A 17677-nucleotide genomic window follows, 5' to 3' on the forward strand; every position below is an offset into this window, starting at 1 on the left:
ATCGCCAGGTGCTAACCTATTTTCTGACGATGATACCTACCTATGCATGACGCCTGTTGCGGAAACAAACCACATGGGTACCTTTACCGCACATTAGTATACTTTGATGTGACAAAATACAAATATAACTGCACGAACTTGGTCTGGGGCGGCATGCATTGTCGCAAGAGAATCGACACCTCAAGGAAACTACCTACGTTAGGGACTAGTGAAGAATTACCGAAAGATATAAGATTTGAATCCAGCGTCAATGGCTCCCGAGGATACTACTCAAGGAGACTGTCTCGCCGAAATCGATGCGATACTCCAGGAAAGCGTCGCGACTGGAGTACCTGGTCTCTCCGCTGCGATAACCTCAGCTCGCGGACACTGGACCTTTGTTGCCGGTGTTTCGAGCCTGGAGAGCCGGCAGCCTATCACACCCAGTCACTTATTTGGCGTCGGCAGCATCACCAAAGTATTCACGGCCGTGGTTATTTTCCAGCTCATAGAAGAGGGAAAGCTGCAATTGTCGGACACGGTCAGCAAGCTTTTGGACTCAGACATATACCATGACATTGATAACGCCCCCGAAGCCACCGTTGAACTGCTCTTGAGTCATGAAACGGGCATTGACAACTGGGAAGATGACCCAACCTGGCTTAAGGCTGGACGTGGCAGCAAGTTGGATCCAACGCACAAATGGACTAAGGTCGAGCCTCTTGATTACATTCGCCGCCCAAGATTGACCGCCCCTGATCGTGGCAACTATTACTACGCCAATACCAACTACGAGCTTCTCGGCTTTATGATTGAAAAGATTACGCAGAACACAGCAGAAGCCGAAATCCGTCGACGAATTCTTGAACCACTTGGCATGGACCATACATTTCTAGAAGGGTTTGAAGAGCAGAACCAGGGCACAATGACAAACCGCTATCACTTTGCCACAGAAAAATATCGTGAGACAGCAGGAATAAATTCAGCTTTTCCTGAGCTTCAAGAAGGTAAGCTCATCGACTGCAGCTCATCTAATCTTTCCGTCGAGTGGACAGCCGGTGGCATAGTTTCCACGCCGTCTGATCTTGTCAAGTTCGCCACTGCCGTTCGAGATGGAAAGCTGCTCAATGAGGAATCGCTTGCTACTATGAAGATGTGGCGACCAACTTCGAACGAAGCCTCCGATATGGGCCATGGACTCTTCAGAATGAGGGACTCTCAGGCTCAGGGCTGGCTAGGCCACTTTGGCGGCGTGTTGGGCTTCACGGGTGCTCTATGGTGGAAGGAGGGGGGAGACTGCGCAATATCAGTGCTATCTAATGTGGGAGCTATACACACTGGCGACGTACCCTCGAGCGGGGCTCATGTAATTCTTAAGAGCAAGATTAGAGAGCTCGCTGCTCAGTTAGCTAAGATGTGATCTTTCTTCAATAGGCTTTGGTGTTTTGCAGGGGTTTTCAGTTTACTATGCGGTTAAGATGGCCTTTTATTGCCAACTAACAACTCCAGAAGCGGCGAATCGAGTCTTACTCTTCATGATAGAACATATTGCCTCTAACGTTATTAGCAAGCATCAGTTTATATATATTGTATCTATCCGTCTACACCTAAAAAGCTACCTTATGTTTGGAGATTTTATGACCACTAACATAGAGACAGCCCTTCAAAACGGAGAATTGAGCCATGCAAGATTACAATAGCAAACCATCTCGGAAGAAAGAAGCTTTCAGAATTTTGAGAACCTGGAATTTAATCCACAACCAGATTTTCAACTTTCAAGTCAGTGGTGGACATTACTTCATATCTTCATATCCAAATCCAGCACTTTGGCATAGGGGTCATAATGCAGCATTAGCAGGTCCCCATCAACAATTGGAGTCATCTGATGACTAATCCAGGGCTTCCGTAGCTCAGTTGGTTAGAGCTTCGTACTAATACTTGAGCTTCACAGCCCAGTCTTGGTAATGCGAAGGTCGCAGGTTCAAGCCCTGCCGGGAGCAAATCTCCAGTGCCCTGAGAGCAATTCTTTTTTTGCTCTTTTTCCTTCCTTTTTTGCTTGTGTCTCTAATGGCGAATGAAACCAAAGTTCGAGAGAAGCCCTCCCTCCATCCTGCCAAGGATAATCTCCTGGGCATCGTTGGGAGGTTTGGAGGAGGTCTGTTCCCATCCCAATCCACAGGTGGCTGGTGGCTGGTGGCTGGCGCCCGCGAATTGACAAGGGCCTATCAAATTGGCTGCTAGCAGTAAGACAAACCAAGATGGCGCCAAACGGCCCATGATCGTTGTGGAGACTCATGTTCCTGCTCGGCCCAGCCCGCAGATGCTAATTGAATGAATGACAGCATTGGAAACTCGGCTCGGCTTTGGGGAGGAGGGAAAACAAAAAAGGGGACGGGCTTATTGCTGATGGCACTTGGCAGCTCTAAACCACCAGACCTTTTGGCGGCTAAGCTGTAGCGGTATGCCATCAGGCACAGCACCTACTTCGCTGTCTCGCCACTAAACACTTGATACTCCATCCCCTCTCATCTCCAGCTCAAAAAAGGGAATCGAGACTGCCGTGGAGTCCTTGCAGCAGTAATCCATCAAAATCCAGCCATCTTCAGCTCCGCCCCGTTGCTCCCTGGTCTTCAGCCGCAGCAACTGCGTGGCCTCTCTTCCGGTGCCTTGCATCTTACCGCTGCTCAAGCATCTCGTCCAGCCACCCATATTCTCGCGAGCTCCTGGCCGCCTCCACTAGCTCCTCCACCTCGACCTGCAGCTCCGACCGCCTCTTCGTTCGATCGCAGGCTCTGCGTTTATTCGTCCCACCGCTCGATCAATTGGGCTCCAATCGCAGGCCCTGGGCAGGCTGGTCGACTCGTCCAGACATCATCTAGCACCCAAGCCACTCCATACCCTGGCTCGCGGACGGGCCTTTGAGTAGCTTGTGCCAGCAACCCGACGGAAATCTTTTCCTCCCCTTGCGCTGACTGACATTCATCGCAAACAAAAGGAGCAACGACAGCATCTGCCCGCATCTCCAGGCCGCGCGTTTCTGTTTTGCATACTCGTCCTGGTAGTGTACGAGCACGGTGACGACAGCCTGGACAGCTGCATGAGCCCTACCAGCTGATCGAGGCATCCTTTCCCCTTCGCCTGTTGTTTCTCGGGTAAATCGAGTCTTGAATCATCTCTCTGGAGTTTCCATCGCGGCACAATACACCTTTTCGTGTCGTGTTTGAGCTCAGCGTGCGGGTAACCGTCAACTCCCCGTGCCCCGTGTTAGGCGCGAGCCTACCTTAATGCTTGGTGCTGCTTTCACTATATCCTAATCTCCAAGAACCTCGACCATGTCTGCGCCGTATTGGGGTGCATTGCCCCAGCCCAAGGGCATCCAGAGCCGACGAGTCTCGGCAGATTACACCAATGAATTCGCGCAAAATGACCAGCGACGCTCGCTCGACGTTCAGCCGCAACGTAAAGCGAACCGTACCTCAATCCAGACAACTTACACCGAGGCTCCCACCGAGACAACGTTTAGCCCCAACTCCCCAACGTCGGCAGCTGAATACCAAGGCCTGGCTCCCAGGCCGGCGTCGTATCGTGGGTTTGGATTTCCTCAGGAGCAAACATATGAAGGATATGAGAGGCAAGATCGACGGTCAAATCGCATCCCAGACGAATACGAAGCCATCTCTCCAGCTCCTTCTGCCACAGATACAATAATTCGACAGCCGCCTCCAAACGCAAACTATGGCGATCCTTACACAGACGGGCCGTATCAACAGCCCTCACAATCAACATCTGCCCAACTTGTGAGACAGCCTGCGACTCAGGCTGAGAACATAAGCCACAATGAATATACCACACCCCAGCGAGACAGTCAATTTGGCGCACCGCAGCCATTTGTTGATAACGGACTTGCCCGCACAGATACCATGGCATCGAATCAGATTCAAAGAAGCGCGACGATGGGACAGACCGAACGGCGCAAAAAGTTGGCAGATCATCGATCACCCCTCCAGAGGCTTGAGCTGACGCTCGACAGCATGACCAAAGAGGAAAAGAGGGCACGAGTAGAAGCTGCGGAACAACGAGCTAGAGCGAGAGCTGCGAAGAGAGCTGCCACTGAAGCTGCCGAAAACCGTTCTCAAACTGTCGACTACCAGTCTTCGCCCTCAGCTCCTGGCCAACGCCAACACCAGCCTCCAGCAGCAATTGAGTCAACTACCCCGGTAGCCCAAAGAATAACGCCCCAGCGAGATGTTATCTCCCCAAAAGACTCGAGCGCGCAACCGGTATCCCCCCCACGACGAATGGCTGAAGATCAATACTACCGCCAGAATCAGGATGCCGCCCGTCAGCCCAGACAACTACCGCAGCCACCAGTGCGCGAGGAGCGTCAGCCAAGACAATTACCTCAACCACCTGTACGTGAAGATCACCAACCAAGGCAACTTCCCCAACCACCCATACGCGATGATCAACGCCGATACTTCAGCCAAGAGGCTTCCCAGCAGCCTCGGGCTAGTATGGATCAGAGGCAATTTGTTCCAGAAGCCGATGTTCCTAAACGCAATCTCAGCTTCCGTGAACGCGACATCTGGCGCGAAGCGAAGCCTCTGGACGCCGAAGTGAACAAGCCCACCAAGGAATCCAGCGGCTTTTCCTTGACGCGCAGTGGAAGTAACAAATTAAGAAAGGAGCCCCCTGCAGACGTTTGGCACCGGATACGCGTTGAGGCCGAACGACGATTACCACCGGTATCGCAGCCTGCCCAGGCTCAATACAAGGACCCGACCCCGTCTCCCAAGGCCGCAGCAGGAGCAGCACCACAACAAGGACGCAACAGAGAGCCGGCCCCATTGCCTCTTGCGGTAAACGACGAAACGCATGCCCGGCCGGAAGTCAAGAGGGCTTCCCAGTCTGCTACCGAAGCAGATATTCAGGCTATGCAGCGGCGAGCTACCGAGCCCATCTATGCTCGGGAAGAGAGAGGGCTTAATGCTGAATATGCCCCTGCGGCTGCCATTGGCAGGATCATTTACGAGGCGAGTCAAAAAGCCCGAGGACGCTTTCCACAGTCGAACCCGGCAGCAAAGAGCTTGGAAGATCAGACGAACCATGATCTAATAGAGGATACACAGGAGCCCCAGGAACCGCAGGAGTCACACATGCCGCGTATGCCACAGGAACCGCGGACAACGCGTATACCGCAGGAGCCGCAAATGTTGCACATGCCACAGGAACCGCGGACAACGCGTATACCGCAAGAACCACAAATGCTGCACATGCCACATGAACCCCAGGAGCTGGAGGAGCATCACGAATCAAGACTGGTATTCAAGAACCCAGAGGAGATGCACCCTGGTGATGGTCTATACAACTCCCCCCAGTGGCTGGATGAATGGAAGAAGGGCACCGTTGGTACTCTTTCCGGGACTCTTCTCGACCTTAGTGGTAATATTCCAGCTGGGTTAGCAGAGAAGAACAACGCTTGGCTGGACAGGGAGTCAGGAGGCTATCACAGAAGAAACAGCAGCATGCCGACGAGGCCGCGCAAGGCCGAAGCATTTGATGGTGAGTATGACAACACGAATGGCGCACCCACTCGGTTCAAACCTCCGTTGTACCTAAAATGTGGCCCGCTTCTGAGATACTGCGGCCTGCGTCATGAGCAAGTTCTGCCAAGGCCTCGGGGTTCAAATGCGCCCATTCAGGACCGTGAGATTTGGAGAGGAAGTGTCATGATTTTCACCAATGACGCAGAGTCATCCTATGAAATTGCGCCGACGCTCCGGCTTTTCGTGCAGGATGTCGAACTGTTGCCTCCACCTCCACACCAGGTCAACGGCGAACTGTCGCCAGAGTACGTGGATCCCATCGCTGGGCATCCCAAGCTGGGTCGTCGTGGTGAGACGCTCTATGTTCGGCCCGTGGACCACCTTGAAGAGGGCAGAGATTTGTCGCATATCGAGTCTGAGGATGGCTTGTTTGAGAAGACAAGGAGTCCGCCTGATGAGCCTTTGCCGCAAGGGCTCAACGACTATCCTGGCTCATTTGCTAGCCGCCGAGGACGGGTGGACATTGATGGGGAGAAGATGCAAAAGTACAAGGACGTAAGAGGCTTCCGTCTTCATGCCGAACAAGGCTGCACGTTCTGGCGGTTCAACGTTGAGGTTGAGCTTCGAGAACAGCAACAGCGGATCGCATATCGCATTAACCGTGGTCCAGCCATGGCCTTCTGGGTTCCTGCACGCGGGCAAACAATGAACATGATGTTTTATACCTGCAATGGCTTCAGTCTCACCGTCAACTCAAACGAGATGAGCGGACCTGATCCCATGTGGCGCGATGTATTGAACTCACACCAGACACAGCCATTCCATGTCATGATTGGCGGGGGAGATCAGATTTACAACGACTGCGTAGCGTACGATAGTCCGCTCTTTGACGAGTGGCTGCAAATTAACGTTGCCGAGAAGAAGCTAAACGCAGCTTTCACACCCGAGTTGCAGGCTGAGCTAGAGTCTTTCTACTTGGAGCGATACTGCATGTGGTTCTCACAAGGCTTGTTCGGACTGGCCACCTCGCAAATCCCCATGGTCAACATGTATGATGATCATGACATATTCGACGGATACGGCTCCTATTCCCACCCAGATATGAGCTCACCAGTATTTTCTGGGCTGGGGCGCGTGGGTTTCAAATACTACATGCTCTTCCAACATCAAAGCATCGTTACGGAGACAGAAACCTCTGAACCAAGCTGGATCTTGGGTGAGCAACCAGGCCCATACATTCAAGAGGTCAGCCGCAGTCTCTATATGTCGATGGGTGGAAAAGTTGCTTTGCTCGCCGTTGACGCCCGCACGGAGAGAACGGAAGACACCGTCTTGGATGAGAAAACATGGGAGAAGATTACTAGCAGGATGTATGCAGAGATCAGACGCGGACAGGTGGAGCACCTACTCGTGCTCTTGGGTGTTCCCATTGCCTATCCCCGTCTGGTCTGGCTGGAGAATATGTAAGTGACCGATCATGAAATCCCTTCCCCTTTATGTTCTTTCTCATACTAACATTTGCAGATTGACCTCGAGGTTGATGAGTCCAGTCAAAGCGCTTGGTAGGACGGGAGTTCTTGGCAAACATATGAACAATATTGACGGTGGCTATGAGATTTTGGACGATCTCAATGATCACTGGACAGCCAAGAATCATAAAAAAGAACGCACGATAATTATCGAGGATTTGCAAGATTTGGCTATCGACCGATCTGTGCGAATTACCATCTTGAGCGGCGATGTCCACCTTGGTGCCATTGGCCAGTTCTATTCCAACCCCAAGCTAGGTCTACCGAAGCATAAGGACCCTAGGTACATGCCTAACATTATATCTTCCGCCATCGTCAATCGCCCGCCCCCGGACATTGTTGCCGACATGCTCAACAAGCGCAACAAGGTTCATCACTTTGACAAACAGACCGACGAATCCATGATTCCGATTTTCCAAAACGGCGTTGATGGCAAGCCGAGGAACAACAAGAATCTTCTCCCTCATCGCAACTGGTGCTCTATTCGCATGTGGACCCCAGGCAGCACTCCGCCGCCGACGCCACCAATGTCTGACCGAGGAAGAAGCCGAAGCCCAGGAGGAGGCGGAAGTTTGCTCCGAAGACTTTCATCTAGGCGGCGTAAGTCTACTTCACAGGAGCCCTTTGACGTTTCACGAGAATCTGTGCGGGGGCCTCGACCTCCTATTTCCGGAGGAGGTGGTCTTTTCAAGAACTTTTCTCGGCGAAACTCGGTGGATCAACAACGCCCCGGAGGAGGAGTGACTCGAACAATGTCACTTGGCCGCGGAGAAGCGGCACAGCAAAGGGCTGACATGACATATAATCATGGACAGTATGGCAGCCAAGGTCGATTTGATGAAAGCAACATGAGCGGTCAATGGAGCGGCGAGTTTGATGGCGGATACATAGACCACCGAGCTCAGGGGCAGCCGCGTCCTTCGGGCCTCCGTGGGGGTGGGGGTAGCGACTACGATGAGTTCTCGGCGGGTGATGAAGCCCAATTCACGGCACAAACGCCCCGACGGGCGCAGACCATCAACTACCATGCCGGCCCGGCTGGTGGCCACGAAGTGGATGACCCATCAGTGCCGCGCCCTTTCCATCGGACACCTACTGGACTATCAACAAAAGAATTGAAACAAGCCGAGAGGCACGAGGTTAACCTGGAAGGTGGCCTGGACATCTCTCTGAACATGGAGGTGAACCCCAAGGATCCCACAGGTATCACTCTGCCATACCGAATCTTGGTGCCCAAGTTGTTTTATGAATACTCGTCCAAGGACGATCTGTTCCAAGCAGCAGAGCCAACTGGCATCAAGAAATTCCTCAGCTTTAGAAAGAAGCCCAAGGCCCCTTCTGCGGAGGCAGAGGTAGAGCCAACGGAAGAGATGGGATATGAAGACAATGAAATGTATGACGATAGATACTAGAGATGGTATATATCGGTACTTTGGAAGCGTGGTAGTATTTTCTTTTCTTTTAATTCTTCGTGTCTATGAGTTTTTGAGATGGGGGGAATTTAAAAGTCTTTGTAATTGTATTTGGCGTATTTATGAATAGCCTCTGGATTCTTCTGATTGAGTACATGGATGGCTCTGGATACCTTTTTGGATATTTGGATATTTGGACATGATAGTACAGGACTCCATATGCGGAGGATGCGTAGAAAAAAGAAAGATTGTATCTGTTCATGGAGGCCATGTGTATATACGACCTTTTTGGTCCTTGATGTGAAATGCGCACCACGAGGCTGGGTTTCTATAAACTGACTTGGATAAAATTGAGTTGCTATTCATCTCTAAAGTAGGTCTGGTGTGTTATAAAGTGCAAAAATAACAAAAAAAAAAAAGGAGCGCAATGGAAAAAGAAAATGCAAAAAATTAATGCCCACTATCAGAGTCGAACTGATCACCTTGTCATGTCAAGTTATTACTAGTGACACGCTATACCGCTTAGCCAAGCGGGCAATTTGAGCTATGATAGGCTGCAGCTTGTTAGCATTTATATACCTACTAACACCAGCTAGTCGACAGCCCAGATTGGTTCTCGTTTATTTGAGCTGCAGGGAGTCTTTCATCCAATTTGAACCACCTGCCTAGTACGGGGTAACAGTCGACGTCGTCTGCCACCCAACCACCCCAGAGGTTCAAGAGCTGAGGGGGCATGAACTGCATGGTGGATTTATTGGGTAATACTTGATGAGGGGGATTACGTATGAATATCTTGTAGCTGCCTTGATTGAAAAGGCGCACAGCTACAAAGCCTTCACATGTTCGCCATGTGCTGATACCTGCCTAGGCACTGCTATTCCCAGGCCGATCTCCCCTCCTGTAAATTTCAGCGCCGCCGGAGGATTAGGGGAGGGAGAGGCTGTTAGCGGCCCCGCCCAGGCCCAGAACTCGCTGTGTCTCGGAGCATATCCCCCCATATTAGGGATTGCTGTGCATCAATATTATATGCGCTTGTACCCGACGTCTATTATTTTCCCCAATGCGCTCAACTGCTGTCTCCCATCGCCATTGATGCATCTCGGATGCTTGCCTGTGCTTATTATGCGGGCCTTGCATTGATTGACTGATTGAGCGAAGCGCCTCTCTTTTTGTCCTGCCGTCGTTTGCTTTGTCTGTTCAAGACCCAGGCACGGGGTTCGAGGCACTGCTGCACAGACCCCGGACTTTAGCAGCTCCAGACTCCAGCAACATCGACTGTGCTGTCATCATCTACTAATACCTACGCCATCTATACAAAATCTATATCTACAGCCCACCAAACCAAACCAAACCAAACCTGTCCGTCTATTCGTCTCCATCACTGGCAACGCGTCGACAAGCAGCAATTGGGGCCCAAAATGCCCCCCTCCAACCTCTCCGTGGCAGAGGAGATATACAGCGGCCTCGCCAGCCTGCTGCATCTGCTGTGGAAATGGATCAAAGGGCCGGGCATGCACAGGGCCGCCATCCTCACGGCCACGGTGATGCGCCAGGTCCGGCGGAACTTGACAGCAAAGAGGCTGCTGAGTTTCCCCCATCTACTGGCCTTTTTCTGGATGCTTCTGCTGCTGTGGGGAGAGCGCTGGATCTACACGAACCATGTCAGCGTCTGCGACTGGAAGAGCTGGGAGGATTGGGTGAGTTTTGCTGCGCCTTGATTTCGATAACCCTCCTTGAATATGGGAGGCTGGCTATGTGATGTAGCAGAGCAAAGAGACAAACAATGGCTAACTGACTGACCACTCGACCAGCCCAAAGATGCAACGCCCCATCACCTTGTCCTCATCGCCGATCCGCAAATCCTCGACCCTCACACCAACCCCGACTGGCCGTCGTTCGTGCTGGCCACCGTCGTCGCCGTCACCGATAGATATCTCAAGCAGGGCTACAATGCGCTGCTACACCAGCTGCACCCGGACAGCCTGTTCTTCCTGGGCGACATGCTGGAGGGCGGCCGCGAGTGGAAGACGAGGCAGGGCCACTTTGTCGACCCAAAATGGGGGGTACGTGGACGAACGGCTAAGGAGCAGAGATGGGTCAAGACGTGGCATCGCAAGTACGGCGACGACTTCTGGCTGAAGGAATACCAACGCTTTGGAGACATTTTCTTTGACAATTGGAATGTCGCGGGCAGTTCGCCGGGCCCCTGGCAGAGGGGCAGGAAGCTGGTGGCGAGTCTGCCCGGAAACCATGACCTCGGCTTTGGCGCCATGGTCCAGGTGCCGGTTAGAGATCGCTACCAGGCATATTTTGGAGATGGAAACCGAGTCGACGTCGTGGGAAACCACACCATTGTCTCGGTCGATGCTGTCTCCCTGAGCGCGGGAACGTCCACTCAGAAGGACAGCCACGATCTATCATCCATCTACGGCCCCGTCCACGAGTTCCTGGACGGTGTTCAGTCCACAAAGCGAAAGATGGCTCAGAACGAACTGAAATTCTGGTACGGCGTTGAGCGGGGGATCAAGTTCAAGCACCACGTCGAGGAGCTGGACAAGGCAGACTTGACTCGATGGCCGAGAGATCCTGGGCCGGGCGCCGCCGACTTCCCCACGCTTCTCCTTACGCATGTGCCTCTCTATCGTGAGCCTGGCACACCCTGTGGCCCGCAGCGCGAGCACTGGCCGCAGAAAAAGGGATCCAACGAGAAAGATCCCAGCAATGCTATATCGGTGGTGGCTGGATACCAATACCAGAACGTGCTTTCGGAGGAGGATTCTGTCAAGCTCATCAAGAGCGTCGGCAACGTCGTTCATGCCTTCTCGGGCGACGACCACGACTACTGCGAACTCGTGCACTCTGACGCCAAGGAGAATGTACGGGAGATTACCGTCAAGACGATGAGCATGTCGCAGGGAGTACCAACCCCCGGCTTTCTCATGGTCAGTCTTTACAACCCAATCGACAAAGACGGCAAAACCCTGCCCGGCATGCCCCAGACGACGGTGCAGACACACCTTTGCCTGCTGCCAAACCAGCTCGTCAAATACATGAATTATGTCGCCTTTTGCCTCTTCTCCCTCATCATCCTCGCTGTCAGGGCCTTCTTCGTCCCCGTCCTGCGCCTCACCCCGTTTGCACTGCCGCCCGAACGAAGAGGCGTCGGTCTCCCCATTTATAAGGAAAAGGTCGAGCCACCAATCACGCCCTCGTCTAGTACGAGCAACGGCGGCGGTAGTACACGCTGGGCTGGTAAGAAGGGCAAGCACAGGCATCGATGGAGCCTGGCCGACGGCAAGGGGCCGCGGATCACGATAAACGAAGATTACTACGATGCCAGCAAGTCGTGGAAAACGACGACTGGCAGGGGGGATCGCTTCTCAGTCAAGGTTATGGCCACGGAGATGTGGACAACAACGTGGAGAGTGACTTGGATCTCGGTGCTGATTTGGATTTACCTGATACGGAATGGCTAAAGGCCATTTACCCTGACCGGCGGGCGAAGGATTAGAATGAACGAGTCTTGTAATTTATTTTTCTGCATATGGATGGGGCTGTAGATGTTGTCTTGCATTACTTTCAGGTACTTAATCATCGATGGGGAAAACGTTTGCGTGTGTTTTGACAAACGGGCGGGAGGAGATGCATCATCAGGACATTGGCTAGAACAGGTTGATACCAAGCATTCAATACCGGACTGTACCATCATTTATGTCCTTTTTTTTTCTTTCTCGCTGTAAAGAGAATTAGCAATAATGATAATCCCAATCAGGCAAAACATCTCAAATCCTGGCCTCAGTCTCTCTCGCTCCCTCACCTCGCCCTCCTCCCCACCCCAATCCTCTCATTCCTCTCCTCCCTCGTCCTCCTCGCCCGCCCTTCCGCATCCTCCTGCACGCCCTCCATCGCCTGCCCGAGCCCGAGATCCCCCATAGCCGCCGTCGTCTGCTGCGTCGCCGCCTCTCCGGCCCCGGCCTTGGACGTCGCCCTGGCCGCGACCTCGGCCGCGTGGGCCTGCTGCGCCGCCTGGAGCGCCTCGCTCGCGCGCCGGTCTTCGTACGCGGCAATGTCCTCGGCTGTGATTTGGAGTGTTGTCGGCGGGCGGCGGAGCATTGTCGTCGTGGACTGTGATGTCTCTTTCTTCTCTTGTCTTGTTTCTCTTACTCCTTTATCATGAGGAGAGTGCAAAGGACTCCCTTTTCACTATTCGAGGGAAAAGAGACGTCAGGATGCAAGATTAAATCAAGTCCGAGTTATCTTTTTTGGTGAGGCTGATTATTGTCGACTCTGCGTGCGCCTTCTTATACGTATGTGTATTTGCTTTTCCCTGAAAGACGCGCTCTGCGTTTCACTGTGTCTCGTCCAGTGCACTTCCTGTATGAGAAAGGAAATGTGAAGGGAAATTTGTCGACTGGTTTAATAGCAGAATGTCAGATAGGAAATATGCGATATCCTCTTGGCGATCTGTGGAGATGTTGAAAGTTGAAATTGTTCTTTGTGATTGCGGATGTAAAGGCGAGATGGATCAAGTGAGGTCAAGGGAACTAAAGACAAGCTCCGCCAATTAATGCGCCACGGCAGTCACAGCCATTGTGGGGGCGACTGCATCTTACTAGGTAACATGAATAAGACAAACACACAATTCACACAGCTCTTCTCATTTGCTTTATAAATACATCATATGGTTTGGTTCAATTACTATTACAGCCTAAGCTCAAGACATCGTACACAATAACGGCATCAAATATTACGCGCCGGCATGGACAAAATAATCGCTGTTCGCGTTGTGGTATCATTCAACAACTGGTATCTGCCTCCATAAAGACCGACTCAGCTCTCAACTTCCAAACTCATGCCATGGTATATAGTAGACAAAGGAAATGAAATGCGGCATTTGGCACATGATTCAACCAAGATTCCAAGCCATCACATCATGCAAAAAATCAAACATCAAAACAAAAAATCCCCCAGTATATCATCAGTACGCGTCGTCAACCTTGAATCCAAGGAAAGCTTCGAGTCCATGCCCCATCGCTTGCTTCGAACCCACAGATGTGGGTGCTAGTTCGCCAACTCCCTCGCCGTCCGTCTCGCCATCAGCTGCCGCCGGCCATGGACCATCCATGCTGTCCGTTGTATAAATGCTGGCGCTGTAGGTGCTCTCGCAGCCGTTGCGAAGCTGCTTGATGGTATCAAAGATGTGATGTTGCTGTTGAGCGCTGACGGGGGTCTTGAGCTCCGCATCAGCATCTGTCTGTATTGTTGAGGGTGTTGACGCAGCTGATGTCATGCTGCCAGCCGAGTCACGCTGTGCTGATCGCTCCGACTTCATCTGCGATGACTTCTCTGAGGCAATGAGCTCGCCATGGGTTTCGAAGCCAAACCCTTCAAACCAAGTAGTCACATCTTCGGCCAAATGGCCCTCCTCTTCGTCTGCCTGTACAGGCTCTACTGGGAATAATCCATCCAAGTCTTTGCTCTCACCCCCGAGAATTGCCGTCTGGAAGGCCGTCCAATCAACATCATGTTCGCCTTCCGCTGCCTCCACCGTTGCCACTGAGTCGCGACTGCCAGCGTCACTGAGGACAATGGGTCCATGTCTGAAGGATGGGCTGGTCCTGGTGAAAGGGGTGCTGTTATATTGAATGGTCTCGTCCTTTACTTCCGAGGCATGGTTCCAGCTGCGGCTTCGGCGGTGGGCAGATGCCTTCGAGCTCCTGTTGCTATCTGAGGCAGATCGGAAGCCCTCAGGTATGGGGGGCAACAGTGGCATGGTCGGCGCTCTGGCAACAAACCTTGCCGGATTCTTGGGGGGAACCATGGGTATGGAGCTGGTTGACGATGCGTCGTCGTCTTCAACAATGGCTTCTTCTGTCTCCGGAAGTAATAGTTGCGGTAATGGCTGATTGCCAGGCAGTTTCCTATCCCTATCAACTTTTGAAGGCGACTTCGGCGAGACGTCGCCGTGGATGATTTCCGGAGAGACAATTGCCGAAGCGGGTGGCGGGACTGTGATTTCAAATGGGAGGGCTCTCATTTTAATGTCGGCCCTGCTCATTGGGACCGGCGATGCCCCTCTGTCCGGCCATTGAAAGGAGTCACGGAACACTGGACTTTGTTGCTCTTCCGTAAGTGGACCTCCAAAATGACGCGGCATCATTGCAGAAGTATCCGACGCTGCTTTCATTCGTCTTTCTTTAGATTTTTGTTTACTCACAGCCTTGCTGTTATCTTGGCCATTCCAGATTGCCTCGATTTGGGCTGGTGTCAACGGCTGCTTTTCAGGTTTTTCAGTCTTTATACGTTGAGCTTTGAACATCTCCGCCATGTTCTCTGTCAAGGTCCACCGAGAAGACCGTGCATGTTTGCGTGACTCAATGTCAGCCGTCACTTGACTTGGTCGTCTATGAATAGGAAAGTGGAAAGAGCTCGAAACAGATGGTTTGCGCGCCACACCAGACACAGACCCATGGCTGGTGGCCCTGTAGCTGGAGCGGCGGCCAGGAATTACAGGTACCGGTGTGGCATCAGAGTTCACAGATGCATTGGACGGAATTGCATTCGTGTCTGCATCTGTTGGTTCGTGCGCCTGAACGGCTTCTTTAGAAAGCTGATTGGTCGCAGAGGTGGTAGCGGTGGCCGCTATCGTAATGTTTGTCTGCAGTTTGTGATCAGATTGTTGGCTGAGGCGTCGCACGTCTCTGATGGAAGGGCCAGGAAAAGGTGAAAATGGCCGCAGTACGCTGCGACTCCGACTGGGGCGGTGGACAGACGGACTGCTCTTTTCCAGAACTGTGCCCTCGAAAAGATCCTCCTGCGGCCGCTCAGGTCGGTGTGGAGGGTAAGGAATTGAAGGCGGGTCTGTTGGAGCAGGTTCTGATGTTGCTCCGTTTCTCTCACTATTGCCAACTGAAGAGAGCTTCCTGTGATGGAAAGCGGCATCGCTCTCATAGCTGCCGCGCGAGAAGGATGGTGTAGTGGGTGTCGAGACTGCGGGTTGTGATGAGGCGGATGATGAGACTGCTGAGAGGCGGCGAAGACTCTTGGTGCTCCGAAGAATTGTAGAGGCGACGGAATCTTTTCTCCTGTGAGGGGAGAACCACGATCGTGACCGCTGTTGCTTCTTGTCTTGGGCTGAGTCCTCAGATTCGGTTGGAGACTCAGTCGTCTTGGCAGTACTGCCAGACTTGGCGCGTGAGTGTGAGCGAAGCAGTCCCAATCCACCCGACTCTTTGTGGAAGTCAAGCCGCTTAGTTAATTTCGTCATCTCTGCAATCTAATAGCAAGCAGCTGTAGATGGAGATGAGATGAGTTTGAGGTATGTATAAAATAGAAGCGCAAAAGGCAACTGCGCAGGGTATCAAAGAGAAGAAAAGAAACGGCGAGCAGGACGGGAGAATGCGAGAGCGGCCGATGGGGATTGCGCGGAAGATTCCAACTCCTACCAGGCGCGGGCGATAGGAAGGGTGGAGCTGTGGGTAGGCATGGTAGTATCACCAAGTGTCGCTGCGTTGGACCAAAGTAAAAGCGTCTCGAGTTTGCTGTTTGACTTCCGAGTTACGTGCGTTGCTCTCTCGCTTCTGCTGTACTTGCTGTCGCTGGATTTGCTCGCTCGGGTGTTGGGGGTGACGGAGCAGCGGGCTAAGAAAAGCTAAAGGACCTATGGCGTTTTTGTGGCAACGGCCGGCCAGGAAAAAGAAGGAAAAGAAAAAAGACGAACGCCTCCACGTGGAGGGGAGTTGAAAGATTGTATATGCAATGTGTAGGAGTGAGGCTTCGTGATTTGCGTGGGGATAGTTGACTTAAGAGGCAAGTCCATCCATATCATGCCATGTCCATCATCCTTGGATCCCGGCATGCATTGGCCTGGAGGCTCCTTCCCTTGCAACCACACCGTGGTCCTACTGCGACTAAAGTACCACCTGTGCTGCAGCCCATAGCCTGTAGGGTGCAGTACAGGTACAGTAGTACCAGGTACTTGTCCGGAGTACCTCTTACTAGCAGTTTGGCCGATGGGGCTAAACCGGGGCTGCAGCGAGCCAATGACTGCCATTGGAGCATTTGATGGCGTCTTGGTTGGGGAGGCAGGCACAAGGGCAGGCTGGAGCCACCTCGGAGCTGCTCTAGCACCCAAGACCAAGCCTAACCGAGACGTCTGGCCCGCCAGACCAGTCCTAGCGAGGAAGTAGTTTCTACTTGCAGCTGTGTTTGTTCTTTGTCCCTCTTTGCGTGCAATTTGGCTAATCAGAGAGATTTGCAGTGTTAATCTGACTGATGCATCTTCAGCTCAGGCTCACGATCCACTGGGAGAGGCCAGATGTCCGTGTTCGTAAAGGAACAAGAGCACGGCAATATGCGGTAGTACCGCTCAGGGCCAATAGCGCCCTTTTCAGCCTCGAGTAATGGCATTTAAGCCGTTCAGCTGCTGGATTGTTTCCGTGCGGCTGTGGCGGGGTGGCCAAAACCCGCTCTCTTTGTCTGTCAGTCTGTCTCTCTTGAAGACTCTGCACACTACGGTGCAGTAGCAGCAGAATTGAGACGAAGAAGGAAGCCGTTGCACAAGCCTGACGGAGCTGTGGCTTCTGACTTCCACCAGGCACTCCCGGAGTAATAGGCGGCAATGGCGCTGTTGATTCGTTAGCGACGGCGGCCATTGCAGAGGTGCCCCTAACAAGGCCGATTAGCCCCCGAAGAGGCCTAGTGCGCTGTATGTAACCCGCCCACAAAAGGCACTTGGAGCAGTTCAGATGCCGCATGCTCCCCACAGAGACCCCCAAAAAGGCCCCAAAAACTGTCAGCTGCTGCTACGTTGAGTCTCTGGCCAAGGGCATCTCGCCGAGACTGGGCTGGGAACATGCCCAGTACCTACTATACTAACCAGGTAGTAGAGGTGCTAGGTAGTACTCGTACAGCACTGTACTATGTACAGTCGTTCATGGACCATGTTCATGTTTGATGCTACATGTCCTGCACATGGACGAGTACGGACCGTCCATCCCAGCTCTTTCGCGGCCCCGCATTTTCGTTGCAGGACAGAAGACGCAGAGAACTTGATACCAACGCATGTTTGTAGATGCTAGTCCTCGTACGGAGCTTGGACATGGAACATGGAACAAGGAGCACTCAGGCAGCGAGTAATGGGCAGCAAGGGAGTGCAAGTTGAACCAAAACTAACTCAATGATGGCAGACATGGTACATGAGCGAGCAAGG

The 17677-nt window shown here is 52.6% G+C and overlaps 5 protein-coding genes across 5 annotated transcripts; 3 read left to right on the top strand and 2 right to left on the bottom strand.

Moving 5' to 3' along the window:
• Positions 1-304: 304 nt before the first annotated feature.
• TRIVIDRAFT_24527 (uncharacterized protein) lies at positions 305-1273 on the top strand (the record flags this gene model as incomplete). The annotated part of the gene is made up of 2 exons (XM_014103807.1): positions 305-941; positions 987-1273. Coding segments are annotated over 2 exons (924 nt in total), but the record flags the coding sequence as incomplete, so codon positions are not given.
• Positions 1274-3311: 2038 nt separating this feature from the next.
• On the top strand, positions 3312-8466 carry TRIVIDRAFT_144556 (uncharacterized protein; the record flags this gene model as incomplete). The annotated part of the gene is made up of 3 exons (XM_014104084.1): positions 3312-5128; positions 5297-6988; positions 7050-8466. 3 exons carry the CDS (start codon positions 3312-3314, stop codon positions 8464-8466), a joined length of 4926 nt encoding a protein of 1641 aa, XP_013959559.1.
• Positions 8467-9884: 1418 nt separating this feature from the next.
• TRIVIDRAFT_32704 (uncharacterized protein) lies at positions 9885-11942 on the top strand (the record flags this gene model as incomplete). Its single annotated transcript, XM_014104085.1, has 2 exons — positions 9885-10163; positions 10278-11942. 2 exons carry the CDS (start codon positions 9885-9887, stop codon positions 11940-11942), a joined length of 1944 nt encoding a protein of 647 aa, XP_013959560.1.
• A 115-nt stretch (positions 11943-12057) lies between these two features.
• TRIVIDRAFT_198324 (uncharacterized protein) lies at positions 12058-12579 on the bottom strand (the record flags this gene model as incomplete). Its single annotated transcript, XM_014104086.1, has 2 exons — positions 12058-12163; positions 12284-12579. 2 exons carry the CDS (start codon positions 12577-12579, stop codon positions 12058-12060), a joined length of 402 nt encoding a protein of 133 aa, XP_013959561.1.
• An 865-nt stretch (positions 12580-13444) lies between these two features.
• On the bottom strand, positions 13445-16875 carry TRIVIDRAFT_198325 (uncharacterized protein; the record flags this gene model as incomplete). Its single annotated transcript, XM_014104087.1, has 4 exons — positions 13445-15742; positions 16187-16407; positions 16465-16706; positions 16739-16875. 4 exons carry the CDS (start codon positions 16873-16875, stop codon positions 13445-13447), a joined length of 2898 nt encoding a protein of 965 aa, XP_013959562.1.
• Between the last annotated feature and the right edge of the window lie 802 nt (positions 16876-17677).

The sequence above is a fragment of the Trichoderma virens genome (assembly GCF_000170995.1).
Source record: "Trichoderma virens Gv29-8 chromosome Unknown TRIVIscaffold_3, whole genome shotgun sequence".
NCBI classification, from domain to species: Eukaryota; Fungi; Ascomycota; class Sordariomycetes; order Hypocreales; family Hypocreaceae; genus Trichoderma; species Trichoderma virens.